The 13,827-nt window shown below is 47.6% G+C and overlaps 1 protein-coding gene across 1 annotated transcript; it reads right to left on the bottom strand.

The window, feature by feature from the left end:
* Nucleotides 1-3,826: 3,826 nt before the first annotated feature.
* On the bottom strand, nucleotides 3,827-9,402 carry LOC143345630 (uncharacterized). The gene is made up of 2 exons (XM_076772977.1): nucleotides 6,913-9,402; nucleotides 3,827-3,997 (listed from the first exon to the last, which is right to left on the bottom strand). Exons 1-2 carry the CDS (start codon nucleotides 9,400-9,402, stop codon nucleotides 3,827-3,829), a joined length of 2,661 nt encoding a protein of 886 aa, XP_076629092.1.
* Between the last annotated feature and the right edge of the window lie 4,425 nt (nucleotides 9,403-13,827).

Raw genomic sequence — 13,827 nt, 5'->3', positions numbered from 1 at the left:
AGGGAAGAAGTAAGTTTGTAGTAAGGCAGTATCCTGGTAAGCAAGCAAGAAGCTAATAAGGGAGCAGTAAGCTGGCAAGCAAGCAGTAAGTTAGTAAGCGAGCAGTAAGCTGGTAAGAAAGCAGTAAACTAGTAAGCAAGCAGCCTGCTAGTAAGAAAGCAGTATGCCAGTAAGCAAGCAGTAATCTAATAAGCGAGCAGCGGGCTAGTAAGCAAGCAGTAAGCGAGTAAAGGAGCTGTAAGCTAGTAAGCCAGCAGTAAGCTAGTACGCGAGCAGGAAGCTGGAAAGCGAGCTGGGACCTAGTAAGAGAGCAGAGTGCTAGCAAGCTAGCAGTAAGCTATTAAGGAACCAGTGTGCAAGTAAGCAAGCAGGAAGCTAGTAAGGAATCAGTGTGCTAAAAAGCAAGCAGCTGGCTAGGAAGCAAGCAGTATGCTAGCAAGCAGGCAGTAAGCTGGTAAGCGAGCAGGGTTCTTGTAGGGGAGCAGAATGCTACTAAGCATCCTGTTAGCTAGTAAGCAACCAGTAAGCTTGTATGCGAGCAGCAGGCTAGTAAGGAAGAAGAGAGCCGTGTCCGGGGGCCTCCTGCTGGAGATTCCCGGACCGTAGGGCTGGGAGAAGGCGGACCGACTCTCCCAGAGGCTCTGGGAACAGCTGGGCGAGCGGGTTGTCCGGGTCGCGAGGCCCGCGAAGCGCACGGAGATGCGCGTTTGTGGGCTAGACGATTCGGTCACAACGCAGGATGTGTCTCGTGCTATAGCGACGACGGGGGACTGCCCCGATGGAGACGTGAGTAGGTGAGAAAGGAGAGTTCTGGACAGGGGGCACCGAGGGGGGTGCGGGGGAGGGGGAGGGAAGGTGGGTGAGGGGTGCCCGAGGTGGGTCCGTCGGGAGGGGGGGGGCAGTCGGAGTGGGAGGTCGGTAACTATTACCGACAGTGGATAATTGGTATCTACGGTCGATATTTAGTATCTATGGTTGGTAATTAGTATTTATGGTCGGTAATTAGTATCAACGATCGATAATTGACATTAACGGCTGGTAATTAGCGGAGGTTAGAAAATGGAAGAGGGTAATTGCCTGGTATCGATAAAAAGGGAAGGGGGGATAAAAGAGATGCATCTGGTAAAAAGAAGTGGTAATTATCAAAGGTAATAATCAGAGGTCGATAAAGAGGAGGTGGGGAAAGAAATTAGACGTCTTTTGACTATTTCGAAATTTTATTCCACAAAAATTAGATACAGTTTTTATTTTTAATTATTAATAGCATTGTTAAAATAGGTACGAGTATGTGCAAAGGTTGTGAAAAGACCTTGTCTCGTACCCTTTAACGTAGTTTGGTCCGGATCACGAGGGATTGGGAATATGGGGGAAAGTGAATGTACAGTTTATAATTATCTTTCGCCTAGTCCAATGGGCTGGCCGTTTATTAATAAGAAAAATTCAAAATTAAATAAACGTAAAAAAGGAAATTAACGAAAAAATTAACTTTATATTTATGATTTTTTTAAAAATTGCAGGAAAAAAGCCCGAGCTGATGGCTCGGGAAAAAAAACCTGCACCGCCGTCGGCGCCTACGGCTCTCGTCTCGGTCTTCTGTAATCAAAAGAAATACCGAAATCCGGCGGTTAATACCTGACAACGCTCGGTGCGTTGTCTGACTCGCTTTAATCCACACGCTCCTTCTTCCGTTTACGGTGAATAGGAGCGGGATTCTTACACAGCGATACACAACTGTGTTAGTGGACTGTATTATTATTTCAACGTTTCAGATTTTGGAAACGTTGAATTGCAGATGGGGAAGACGAGATTCTAATCTCGATCTTCCCACTGCTGCAAGCTTGGTTTTTGCAGGAGAGGACAACAAGTGGAGGTTGTAAGGCTCCAAAGGTTGTCAACTCCGCGGTCCCTCGCCGTTCCCTGGTCCGTACGGGACCGGTGTGATGCAGAGCCTTAACTGCGCAGAAGCGACTGATTATTAAGGTTCTAACACCACGGTGCCCTTTGAACGTAGTTCTACGTCGAGTGTCCGTACCCACTGACGATCTGGAACCCACGCTCGAGCAGGTCGAAACTAGCCGAGATATTTACCCAGGGAATGCCAATAAGGCCCCTATCGGGTGTTATCCCAAACTTTTGTTTCGACCCTGGAAAACGACGAACCCAACCCAGGGATTTTGCAACGAAGGCTCCCTGTAGGTTGGGGTTCTGAACCGTGCAATAGCCAAGCAGAGAATCAAGAAATTCTCTCGGTTCTCAAACACGACCACTGATTTCAGCAATACGTGTTTGTCCGTCACAACGGTGGCGATAATCAAGCACTGTTTAAGTGCAATCTGATTATATTCAGCCACCGATGGCGGGTTGTGAAAATTACTCAAGTTATCGAGTAAATTTTCCCGTTCCTATGGTTCAGTTACCGCGGAAATCGAGATATTCTCACGAAACCGTAGGGTACGAAATTCGACTGGACGTGATTCTTTCGAATCCGCAGCAGTCTCTGTCTTGTACCGTTTCGGTTAAGTGGATCCACGATCGTATTAGACGAATCTAATTAATCGTATGTATCGATTCCGACAGATTGACGAGGTCGGCTCAGGAGATCCGCACTCGTCGAGAACCAGATAGCAAGTGTTCCCGAGACATACCTGCTTAACCGTGGCCACGAGGGAGGGGAAATTTTCATCTCGTGGCGCTGTCTGGTTTAAGCTGTCTGTCTCTTACTAATTTTGTATCCTCTCTGTAATTTTGGCGTATTAACACGTGTTCTCATGGAACCGTTACTAGGCCGATCGCGTGATTTGTATCGAAAGTAAGTTTGTAGTTTTTCTACACGGTATTGCTCGAAACATATTACGCCGCAGATAAGGCTCTGGAATGTCGCGTAAACTGAGAATACCGTATAAGAAACTTTCTGCTTTTTCTATCGATCACGCGACGGTTTAACCGACTTTTCAAACAACGAATTAACGCGTTATTTAAACATACCGCCCCCCTTGCACGGTCCGTGCAATAAACAAAGGAGCGGTAATTCGCGGTTTTTTCGACACAGAGAGGATTTTGTTCACTTAATTAACAAAATTAAGTTACTTACTTCGACGATGACGCCTGGCTGCTTGCCTGCTGCTCCTGCAGCAGCTTCAGGGAGGTGAGGACCACCTCCGTTAGGGAGTTGTCCCGCCGCTGGCCATCACCGGAGGGTTGCCGGGCCCTCGCCCTTGCCTTTCGTCGCTGCTCACTGCGGCGCCAGGACCTCCCTGTTTCCCGGGGCACCGGGTTCTCCCTGACTGGCCGCTTCCTCGACGAGGTCGGCTTTGTCGGCGGGGGCGGCCCGGTTGGCGTTGGTGGCGGCTGAACGGCCGTTGTCGTCGCGCTCTTTCGGGCCTTTAGCGGCCGAAAGTTACAGGCGACGAGCCGGCCACATGGTGCCCATTTCAGATGAAAGTGGCCGCCTTCGGCCGGACATTTATACCGTTTGGTGGTCCACGGTATATGGGCCGGCACACGTATTAACTCCGGCCCCATGTAAACGTCGTAGGTCGGCAAAGTGCCGACGGTGGCGGCTGGCGGTTCTTTTTCGGGATCCGCTGCCTCGGTGGCCCTGTTTTCTGGGGCTGTTGAAGTCGAGGCCACTGCCTCGGGCACCTCCGCCTCCTTGGTGCTTTTGGGGGCGAACACTTCCCCCAATTTGAGGAGGCGCCCAAACTGCGCCTCCATTTCCGGGTCAATACGGTTGGCCCCCACTACCGTTATTACACTCTCGTCGCTCGACATTGTTTCCGCTTGATTTGATCCGGAACTGAACCGATTCGGTCCGCGGATCCTGCTTTTAAAGCCGTGGATCCCGGGGAATCGGGGAATCGCTCCCTTCCTCAATTCTTGACGGGATGGTAGGGTATGGTACCCCTCTGTCCGTATCCCTCAGCTGAGACTTGTAGAACGTGTGAGACAACACCAGGATTGTGTCAATGGTCTTTCTCACTCTACTGTGTCTCTTTGTCTAGCGGAATTCGGGATTTCTTATGTCCCGATAGCGTCGTCGACGTTTGTTGTCGTTACCGACTCTTCCACGGGCAATTTACACAGACGTGTGATAGGACGTGTGTAGGTGGACGTTGCTGTGCGAACTTTAACTACACGCACACGCCTGTCTTTACCCGGGAATGTTTCCTCGATTCTACCCATTTCCCATTGATTTGGGGGGAGAAGAGGGTTTTGCACTAACACCAAATCGTTTGGTTTTAGCTGTGCGTGGGCGGTATGCCACTTATAGCGGTTCTGGAGGTGCGTGAGATAATCACGCGTCCAATGCCTCCAGAGTTGCTCGTGGAATTTCTGTATCGCTCTCCAACGTGTAAGGCGGGAGAGTTTTTCAGTTTCCACGGACTCGAACGGAAGTGCATTTATCGGACTTCCGATCAAGAAGTGGCCCGGTGTGAGAGGCGCATAATCCTCAGGGTTATCGCTTAAAGCGGAAATCGGTCGAGAATTCAAGCTCGCTTCGATCTTGCAGAGTAATGTCTGCATTTCCTCGCTTGTAGGCGCGAAATCGCCGAGGGTGCGTTTGAGGTGATGTTTCACCGATTTCACACCGGCTTCTTGCATACCGCCGAAATGAGGTGCACTAGGTGGATTAAATTTCCACGTAATACCCTTCTGGCCGCACTTATTGCGCATTTCCTGTGTATTGTACACGATATTGAAATGTTCTCGCAATTCTCGATCCGCTCCGACGAAGTTTGTTCCGTTGTCACTGAACATGCAGGACGGAACTCCTCGACGGGCGATAAATCGATCCAAGGCGGCCAAAAATGCACTTGTTGTGTAATCATGCACGAGTTCGATATGCACGGCTCTTGTAGCGAAGCAAACGAATACTGCTATGTAAGCTTTATGAGCTGCTTTTCCTCGACCGGCGGAGTCGCGGACACGGTATGGTCCAGCGTAATCTACTCCGCAGTTCGAAAAAACTCGTGCCTCGCGACTGCGTTCCGGAATTAAATCCTGCATTATCTGCGTAGAGGCGTTTGCTTGCCATCTCACGCATCGTATGCAATTATGGATAACCGTACGCGCCGCATTACGACAACCGATGATCCAGAATTTCTGTCTCACCGTGTACATGGTTAATTGCAAACCCCCGTGTAACGTATCAACGTGACATTGCCGGATTATCATGTTAGAAACATGATGCTTTGGCAGAATTACCGGGTGTTTTGTTTCCCATGCAAGTGCTGCATTCTCCAGCCTTCCACCCACTCGCAAGACATCTTTTTCGTCGAGGAAAGGGTTGAGGCTTTTTAACGGAGACTTTGCAGGAATTCCCTTCCGCTTTTTTAAGCTTTGGTACTCTTCCGCAAAGTGCATGCGTTGTAAATAGCGCACAATTCTTTCTGTTGCACGCTGTAATTCCGGTGCTTCGACGATTTTGGCACCGAAAGACCGCCGCTCCCCGTCCCACGTCCTTTTTAGTCGAAGACAGTAGGCGGTTACGCGGAGTAGCTTACTCCATTTGGAAAATCGGAATACAAAATCCCATTCCTTTTGTGGAGTTGCTACGAGGGTATGCGATACGCGCTTACCCTCCTCGGTCTCGATCGAAGCGGGCATTTTTGGCCAATTTTCTTCCGCTTGTCGAAGCCACGTCGGCCCGGAAATCCAGAGCTCCGACTGAAGGAGTTCCGACGCGTCCACCCCACGCGAATTTAGATCCGCGGGGTTCGAGCGCGTGGGAACATGATGCCATTCAGCGTTCGGGAGTAATGTCTGGATTTTCGACACTCGGTTGGCGATTACAACCTTCCATGTCGATGCATGCTTCCTTAACCAAGCCAATGCAATCGTGGAATCTGTCCAGCAGATTACGCGGTGCACTTTTATCGGAAGTGACCGCTGCACGTGCACCACCAGCTCGGAGAGGAGTGCCGCCCCGTTTAATTCGAGGACTGGGATGGACTGCGTTTTAATCGGAGCGACTCGCGTTTTTGCCATCAGCAACGTCGTAAAAATTTCGTTGCTTATCGTCGTCACGCGTAAATACGTGACGGCCGAATAGGCCGCGAGCGAAGCGTCGCAGAATCCATGCAATTCTACTGACACCGTATCAACTCCGAAACGTATCCATCTAGGAATTTTTAACTCCTTTAAGCTGCTCCAATCCGTACAGAACGCATTCCACGTTTTTTGCGTATTCGCGGAGATTTGATCGTCCCACTGGATTTTCTCCAGCCACTGAGACTGCATCAAAATCTTCGCGCGAATTACAACCGGCGAGAGCCAGCCGAGCGGATCGAAGAGCTTGGCAATTTCCGAAAACAAATTTCTTTTTGTCATCGGTGATGCCGAGGGTTGGAACCGTTGGAGATTGAAATAGAAATAATCTCCAGACGGTATCCATCGTAAACCGAGCACTTTTAGTTCAGAATCATCGAACAAAGTGAGGTCAACGGCGTGGGAGTGAGCGCTGTGGGGAATATTTCGCAATAATTGTGGCGAATTTCCTGCCCACTTCCTCAGCTCAAACCCGCCTCCTTGGAGGAGCTCGCAGACTTGTGTGCGGATTTTCTCCAACAAGGATTTATCAGGTGCTCCCAGGAATACATCGTCGACGTAAATGTCCTTCTCGAGAATCGGAGCGGCAAGCGGAAATTTCTTTCCATCCTGTTCCTTTAATTCGAGGAGGGTACGCATCGACAAGTACGGGGCGCACGCCGTTCCGTATGTAACGGTATTTAACTCGAACGCTACCAGCTGTTCGGTTTCGGGTGCATTCCATACTATGCATTGAAAACGACGGTCCTCAGGGGCGACGAGAATCTGTCGAAACATCTTCTCGATATCAGCCACCAACACGTATTCGTACAAACGCCATCTCGTTAATACCGAGGTAATATCGTTTTGTAATTTCGGACCTACGTGTAGGATGTCGTTTAGGGAGCGTCCACCCACTGTCCTGCTGGTCGCATTAAAGACGACCCGCAATTTGGTGGTCGCGCTGTCCGTGCGAATGACCGCTCGGTGCGGAATGTAAAGTCTAGTTTGGTCAATAGGTTCGATACGCGACATATGACCTAAAGACTCGTATTCCGCTAGAAACTCTGCGTATTCTTTACCGAGAGTCGGATTCGTGTCCAGTTTCTTCCTCAGCCTTGTGAGAGCGGAAAGCGCGATATGGAAGGAATTTCCCAACGCTTCTTCCGGTCTCGGGCAATTGAGGGGGAGTCGGACTACAAACCGCCCAGTTTCGTCACGGGTAACGGTTTTTTGAAAGAATGCTTCGCACTCCTCTTCTGCTTTGGTATGCGTGGAGGTTGCGGGAATTTCTTCCATTTCCCAGAACTTTCGAACCGCTTGATCCAGCGATTCGAGTACGGTGCAGTACAGCGACTGCACCGTGTTCTGCGCACCACTTGCTGCGTTTGTCGGCCCGGATATCACCCAGCCGAATGCAGTTTCTTGTGCAATGGGACCTGCATCGTTTATGCGACGGAATCCCGCTCGCATAATCTGTGCGTATAAGTCCGCACCGATCAAAATTTCAATGGTTTGATCCGATGCGGGGTCGGGGTCGGCAAGCGGTAATTCCAGGAACGCTTCGTATTCGAGCGTTCCTACCGATGGAGTCGCGTAGGTCGTGATTTGAGGCACGACGTACGCATCAGCCACACACATCGGTTTCTCACCGTCTTTTGCGCCGAGACTCATTCCGACACTGTACTTTATCGATCGGGTTCGGTCACCCCCTAGGCCCGTCACCGTAGCTGGGGTTTTCCTCCGCGCGAGTTTGAGGTCATTCACCAAACTCGCGGATATGAAGGACGTTTCCGATCCTTGATCGAGTAGGGCGCGCGCGATTCGCGTCGTGCCATTTTTGCCGAACACTTTAACTCGGGCGGTCGCTAATAGCACTGGCCTCGGTGCGCCTGTACCAAGAGCGGTACAGTGCGACGTGGAGGCGGGCGTTGTTTTAGCACTCGCCGAAGTGTTGGGTTTCGGCCTCGATTTCGTAGGCCGACGGGATTGGTCATTAAGACGCTGCTCTTCCCGGTTGCCGACCTCACTTTTTGGTAACGGCTTAGTCGGTTGAGCTTCCCGTTTTACCTCGAAGTGCAGCAGGGAATGGTGCATCCCGCCGCATGTCGTACATGCCGTGGAGTTTTTGCATTTGGTCACCGTATGAGTGGTGCCCAGGCACTGGATGCACCACCGGCGACCTTTCACATACTGACTGCGCATTTTTGCAGTCAATATTGCAAAATTTCGGCAGTTCGGCAAACTGTGCGGCCCGTTACAGAATCCGCACAATTGAGTGGGCGTTGTTCCAACCTGCCTGACGTTATCGGAACCCGTTCGTCGTGGCTGTTCAGCCTGGACGTTTTCCATGACAACGTTATGGCTTCTCACGTTCTTCGAGGCGGCGCTGACTTCCCACGCCGCGCTTCGATTACGCGTGGATTTTGTTGGAAGCCCCAAGGCAGCTTTTCTGCGCTCCTCGTTCATGGAGAGCAAGGCACGTGACCGTTTGTCCACGAATTTCCTTACGTCCTCGAACGTAGGATAATCGGGCGAGAGGTCTAGCGTTTTTTGCCATTCCAGCTCCATTTCGGGGGTGAAGTGTTGCTTCACCCAATGAGCGAGCAGCCAGTCTCGTTGCTGTTCTGGTGTGCCCTTTGTATCCAGAACAGCGATTGCTTGGGTGCAACCCACGGTCACTTGTTGCATGCTGGACAAGTCGTTCATATCGATGGGCTTCAGATATAGAAGCTTGTCCAGTAGTTTCCCAGTGACTATGCGTGGGAGGCCGAATTCGGTCTTCAGCCTCGTCCACGCTTCCGTGAAGTTGCGACCCACGACTGGAAGGGAAGCAACGATTGCTGCAGCCGGCCCCTCAAGGCAGGCATTCAGAAAATACAATCGTTGGATGTCTCCCAACGCAGCATTGTTAATTACCCCGGCGGTAAACAGATCCTCAAAGTGTTCCCACTCTCGAGGATCACCTCCGAATTTGGGTATTCGCTGCTTGGGGAGCTCGATCGGTACGTTGCATGGTTCGACCGACACCGCTGGTCTTTTGTCAGTGGTGAGTCGGTCGATTTCCGTGCTTACGAGATCCATGTATTCGTGGAAATCGTTTTCGGCGGCTACGATAATATTCTGTTTAAAGAAATCGTAGTTTTGTCTTTGCGCCGGCTTTAAGAGCTTGCGCACTGCCGTATACCGATCGTTTAACTCCTTCCATTGTGTTTTGGCAAAATCGAGCTTTTCCTCGAGAAGTCTCACCGAGTAATTCGCTCTGCCAGTTTTTCTCAGGTTAGTACCCAATTTGCTTAGGCGGTAGGTGATTTCGCACATGGTCTCTATGTGCTCATCAGCTTCCGTCCACATGGTTTCTTTAGCCACGGCCATTGTTGGGTTTTATCGAGGATTAATCAGCTCGAACTAACCTCTCACGTGGATATTCGACACGTGTGATTTACTGTACCTTTCCCAATTCCTCTCAACCTCGTGTTATATCCGGCTCGAAGGACCTTTGTTAAAATAGGTACGAGTATGTGCAAAGGTTGTGAAAAGACCTTGTCTCGTACCCTTTAACGTAGTTTGGTCCGGATCACGAGGGATTGGGAATATGGGGGAAAGTGAATGTACAGTTTATAATTATCTTTCGCCTAGTCCAATGGGCTGGCCGTTTATTAATAAGAAAAATTCAAAATTAAATAAACGTAAAAAAGGAAATTAACGAAAAAATTAACTTTATATTTACGATTTTTTTAAAAATTGCAGGAAAAAAGCCCGAGCTGATGGCTCGGGAAAAAAACCTGCACCGCCGTCGGCGCCTACGGCTCTCGTCTCGGTCTTCTGTAATCAAAAGAAATACCGAAATCCGGCGGTTAATACCTGACAACGCTCGGTGCGTTGTCTGACTCGCTTTAATCCACACGCTCCTTCTTCCGTTTACGGTGAATAGGAGCGGGATTCTTACACAGCGATACACAACTGTGTTAGTGGACTGTATTATTATTTCAACGTTTCAGATTTTGGAAACGTTGAATTGCAGATGGGGAAGACGAGATTCTAATCTCGATCTTCCCACTGCTGCAAGCTTGGTTTTTGCAGGAGAGGACAACAAGTGGAGGTTGTAAGGCTCCAAAGGTTGTCAACTCCGCGGTCCCTCGCCGTTCCCTGGTCCGTACGGGACCGGTGTGATGCAGAGCCTTAACTGCGCAGAAGCGACTGATTATTAAGGTTCTAACACCACGGTGCCCTTTGAACGTAGTTCTACGTCGAGTGTCCGTACCCACTGACGATCTGGAACCCACGCTCGAGCAGGTCGAAACTAGCCGAGATATTTACCCAGGGAATGCCAATAAGGCCCCTATCGGGTGTTATCCCAAACTTTTGTTTCGACCCTGGAAAACGACGAACCCAACCCAGGGATTTTGCAACGAAGGCTCCCTGTAGGTTGGGGTTCTGAACCGTGCAATAGCCAAGCAGAGAATCAAGAAATTCTCTCGGTTCTCAAACACGACCACTGATTTCAGCAATACGTGTTTGTCCGTCACAACGGTGGCGATAATCAAGCACTGTTTAAGTGCAATCTGATTATATTCAGCCACCGATGGCGGGTTGTGAAAATTACTCAAGTTATCGAGTAAATTTTCCCGTTCCTATGGTTCAGTTACCGCGGAAATCGAGATATTCTCACGAAACCGTAGGGTACGAAATTCGACTGGACGTGATTCTTTCGAATCCGCAGCAGTCTCTGTCTTGTACCGTTTCGGTTAAGTGGATCCACGATCGTATTAGACGAATCTAATTAATCGTATGTATCGATTCCGACAGATTGACGAGGTCGGCTCAGGAGATCCGCACTCGTCGAGAACCAGATAGCAAGTGTTCCCGAGACATACCTGCTTAACCGTGGCCACGAGGGAGGGGAAATTTTCATCTCGTGGCGCTGTCTGGTTTAAGCTGTCTGTCTCTTACTAATTTTGTATCCTCTCTGTAATTTTGGCGTATTAACACGTGTTCTCATGGAACCGTTACTAGGCCGATCGCGTGATTTGTATCGAAAGTAAGTTTGTAGTTTTTCTACACGGTATTGCTCGAAACATATTACGCCGCAGATAAGGCTCTGGAATGTCGCGTAAACTGAGAATACCGTATAAGAAACTTTCTGCTTTTTCTATCGATCACGCGACGGTTTAACCGACTTTTCAAACAACGAATTAACGCGTTATTTAAACAAGCATCATATAAAATGTTATCCAGCGCATATGCCAACAGCTCGCAATCTACAGGCGAATTTTTGTCGTAATATTCACGAAGGATTTTGTCTGCATCACGTTTACGCATAATACTATTGCGTTTTAAAATATTTGTAAATTCTTGGTATTTCTCACCAACATAGTGCGCATTTTGGCATAGCCACGAATATGCATGCTCGATGCACTGTTCCAGTTCGAATAAAAACAATAGAGTTGTCGGTTTCATATACATGCAAGCATCATGCAATTTCACTTGTACAATGTTCATATCACGCATTGCAACAACCGTAAGCACCAAATCACAAATTGATAACGATGTTGGAGAAGGAGCTGATAGCACATGTTGTTTGATGTCCTCGCGTTTCTGAATAAACACCATCCATGTTGAGTAAGACAGCAACAATTTATTTCCTCGAGTATCGCCAAGTATAATTTCCACGGCGGATACAGGTCCTACACCGATTGCAATATCCAAATACTTGTATGCTGTGGATGTGAGGGCAAACCTCCTTCCCAGTATATGAGGCGTTGAATGCTGTTTCTTGCTACTGTTACATGTAGAAAAGTAAATAAAGAATAAAAGGTAAGTAATGACAATAAGTAATAACAATAAGAAAAAATGGATAAGAAAAAATGGTGATAATAATACTTACTGATTACTTGTGCATGCTGTATCGCAAGGAATGCAATAATTCATTTTTTCAGAAAAAATTTGAACGTAGAATTCAATAGATAATGTTTCACGACGATACTATCAAACGAGTGTGAATATTGTGCAGCACTTAAATGCAACGTTGCATCATATGTATCAGGGAAGCGGGTGGCGCGTAGTGGGGGGACGAATTTCAGGGAAGCGGGTGGCGCGTAGTGGGGGAAGGAATTTTTTATATCACATGTTCTTCTTCTGCGAAAAGTGCAGCTTTTGCAAAAATGTCTTTTAGATTACCTTGAACACGTCTAAACATGCAACTTCTGCAAAGCGTATAACATTACATTCGCAGGATGATGCAAACAAATAATATTCTTCGCGACATAGATCATTTGTGGGGAAGGAGGAATTTTTTATATCACGTGGAAAAGTGCAACTTTTTGCAAAAATTGTTTTTTAGATTACCTTGAACATGTCTAAACATGCAACTTCTGCAAAGCGTATAACATTACACACGAATTGTGCGAGCTATTGGGGTCCTAATCATTTTACGTACACGCTATTCATATTCTTATTTTATGTCGCATGTTCTTCTTTTGCGAAGAGCGCAACGTTTTTTTTTTTTTTTGCAAGACGTTTTAGATTACACTGAACACGTGCAAAAACGCAACTTCTGCAAACGTATACATTGCACTCACAGGCAAAGAATTCTGTAACATATATATATGGAGACCCTTACCATGGGAAAGAAATTAGATACCATGTTTTGATGATTTAAAAATATGATATATTTATTAAAGCAATGAATAATTATGTTACAAAACATTACTTTTGTGGATCCACGAATTGTGCGAGTTATTGAGCCCCAACCATTTTACGTACACGTTGTTCCCCTTCTTACGCAATACTTTTTCAACTAGATACACGTCGGAATTTGCAACGCGTTGCAACTCGTGTTCGATCCATGAATTGTGCGAGTTATTGAACCCCAACCATATTTACGTACACGTTGTTCCCCCTTCTTACTATTTTATGTTACATGTTCTTCTGCGAAAAGCGCAACTGTTTTGCAAGGTGTTTTAGATTACACTGAACATGTGCAAAAAACGTATACAATACATTTGTGGATGAACACGCGCAAAAAACACAACCTCTGCAAAACCTATAACAGCGCATTCGCGGACACAGATTTCTGTAATATATCGCGAGCATCACCGAAAGCATCATCGGGAACAGTGATTTTTTGTAATATATCGTATGCATCACTATACACATTAACACAAAAGACGACAGTATGGATCATCAAGAGCAGGAGCTGTACGAGCAAGCCGCTCAATTAAGGTCGATGGAAGAATACAATTTATGGGAACATCGATTTGGCGATTATCTCGATTCGTTGGTGGAACGAAGCCGAATCAAGAGACTGCGACTCTCAATCGGTGAAAAACAATCATTGATTGCTCGTATCGCTAGATTAGAAAGTCTAAAAGATTCGACACGCAATCGATTTGTACATGCGGGTGCTGGACATAGTGCAAGACTCAGATGGCGTGAAATTGATACGGCTTTCGTTAACCGTATATTGACCGGTGCAGTGATAAATTCTAACCACATAGAATCACAATATCCCTCGAAGATGCGAGGGATATTGTAGTCGATCATGTGCGAAACATTGTGCTGAAACATGATAGTGTAAAAATAAATACTATACTTAATGGTGAATTTGTTGCTGGTAACAAATGTGCAAACAAAAGTGTTAACACGAAAAATTGTGAACTTTTTCGCTTGTCTGACCTACGCGAATGGTATGATTTACGTGTCATCGAACCCATTCTAGCATCCTTAGACGAATTTCAGGAACGCGATAGTGGGTGGGCGCTGTCGCGGATACTGAATTTAATTGTTAATGTAAATAAA

The sequence above is a fragment of the Colletes latitarsis genome, chromosome 9 (genome assembly GCF_051014445.1).
Source record: "Colletes latitarsis isolate SP2378_abdomen chromosome 9, iyColLati1, whole genome shotgun sequence".
In the NCBI taxonomy this organism is placed as follows: domain Eukaryota; kingdom Metazoa; phylum Arthropoda; class Insecta; order Hymenoptera; family Colletidae; genus Colletes; species Colletes latitarsis.
The sequence above is the reverse complement of the archived record's forward strand: the minus strand, read 5'-3'. Positions and strand labels throughout refer to the sequence as shown.

Excerpts from the sequence above, each read along its gene's own strand:
- LOC143345630 (XM_076772977.1), bottom strand. The coding sequence starts at position 9,402 with ATGGCCGTGGCTAAAGAAACCATGTGGACGGAAGCTGATGAGCACATA. Across the intron at positions 3,998-6,912 it reads CCCTAAACGACATCCTACAC|ACAAAGAGACACAGTAGAGT; the intron begins GTAGGTCCGAAA and ends GAATTCCGCTAG.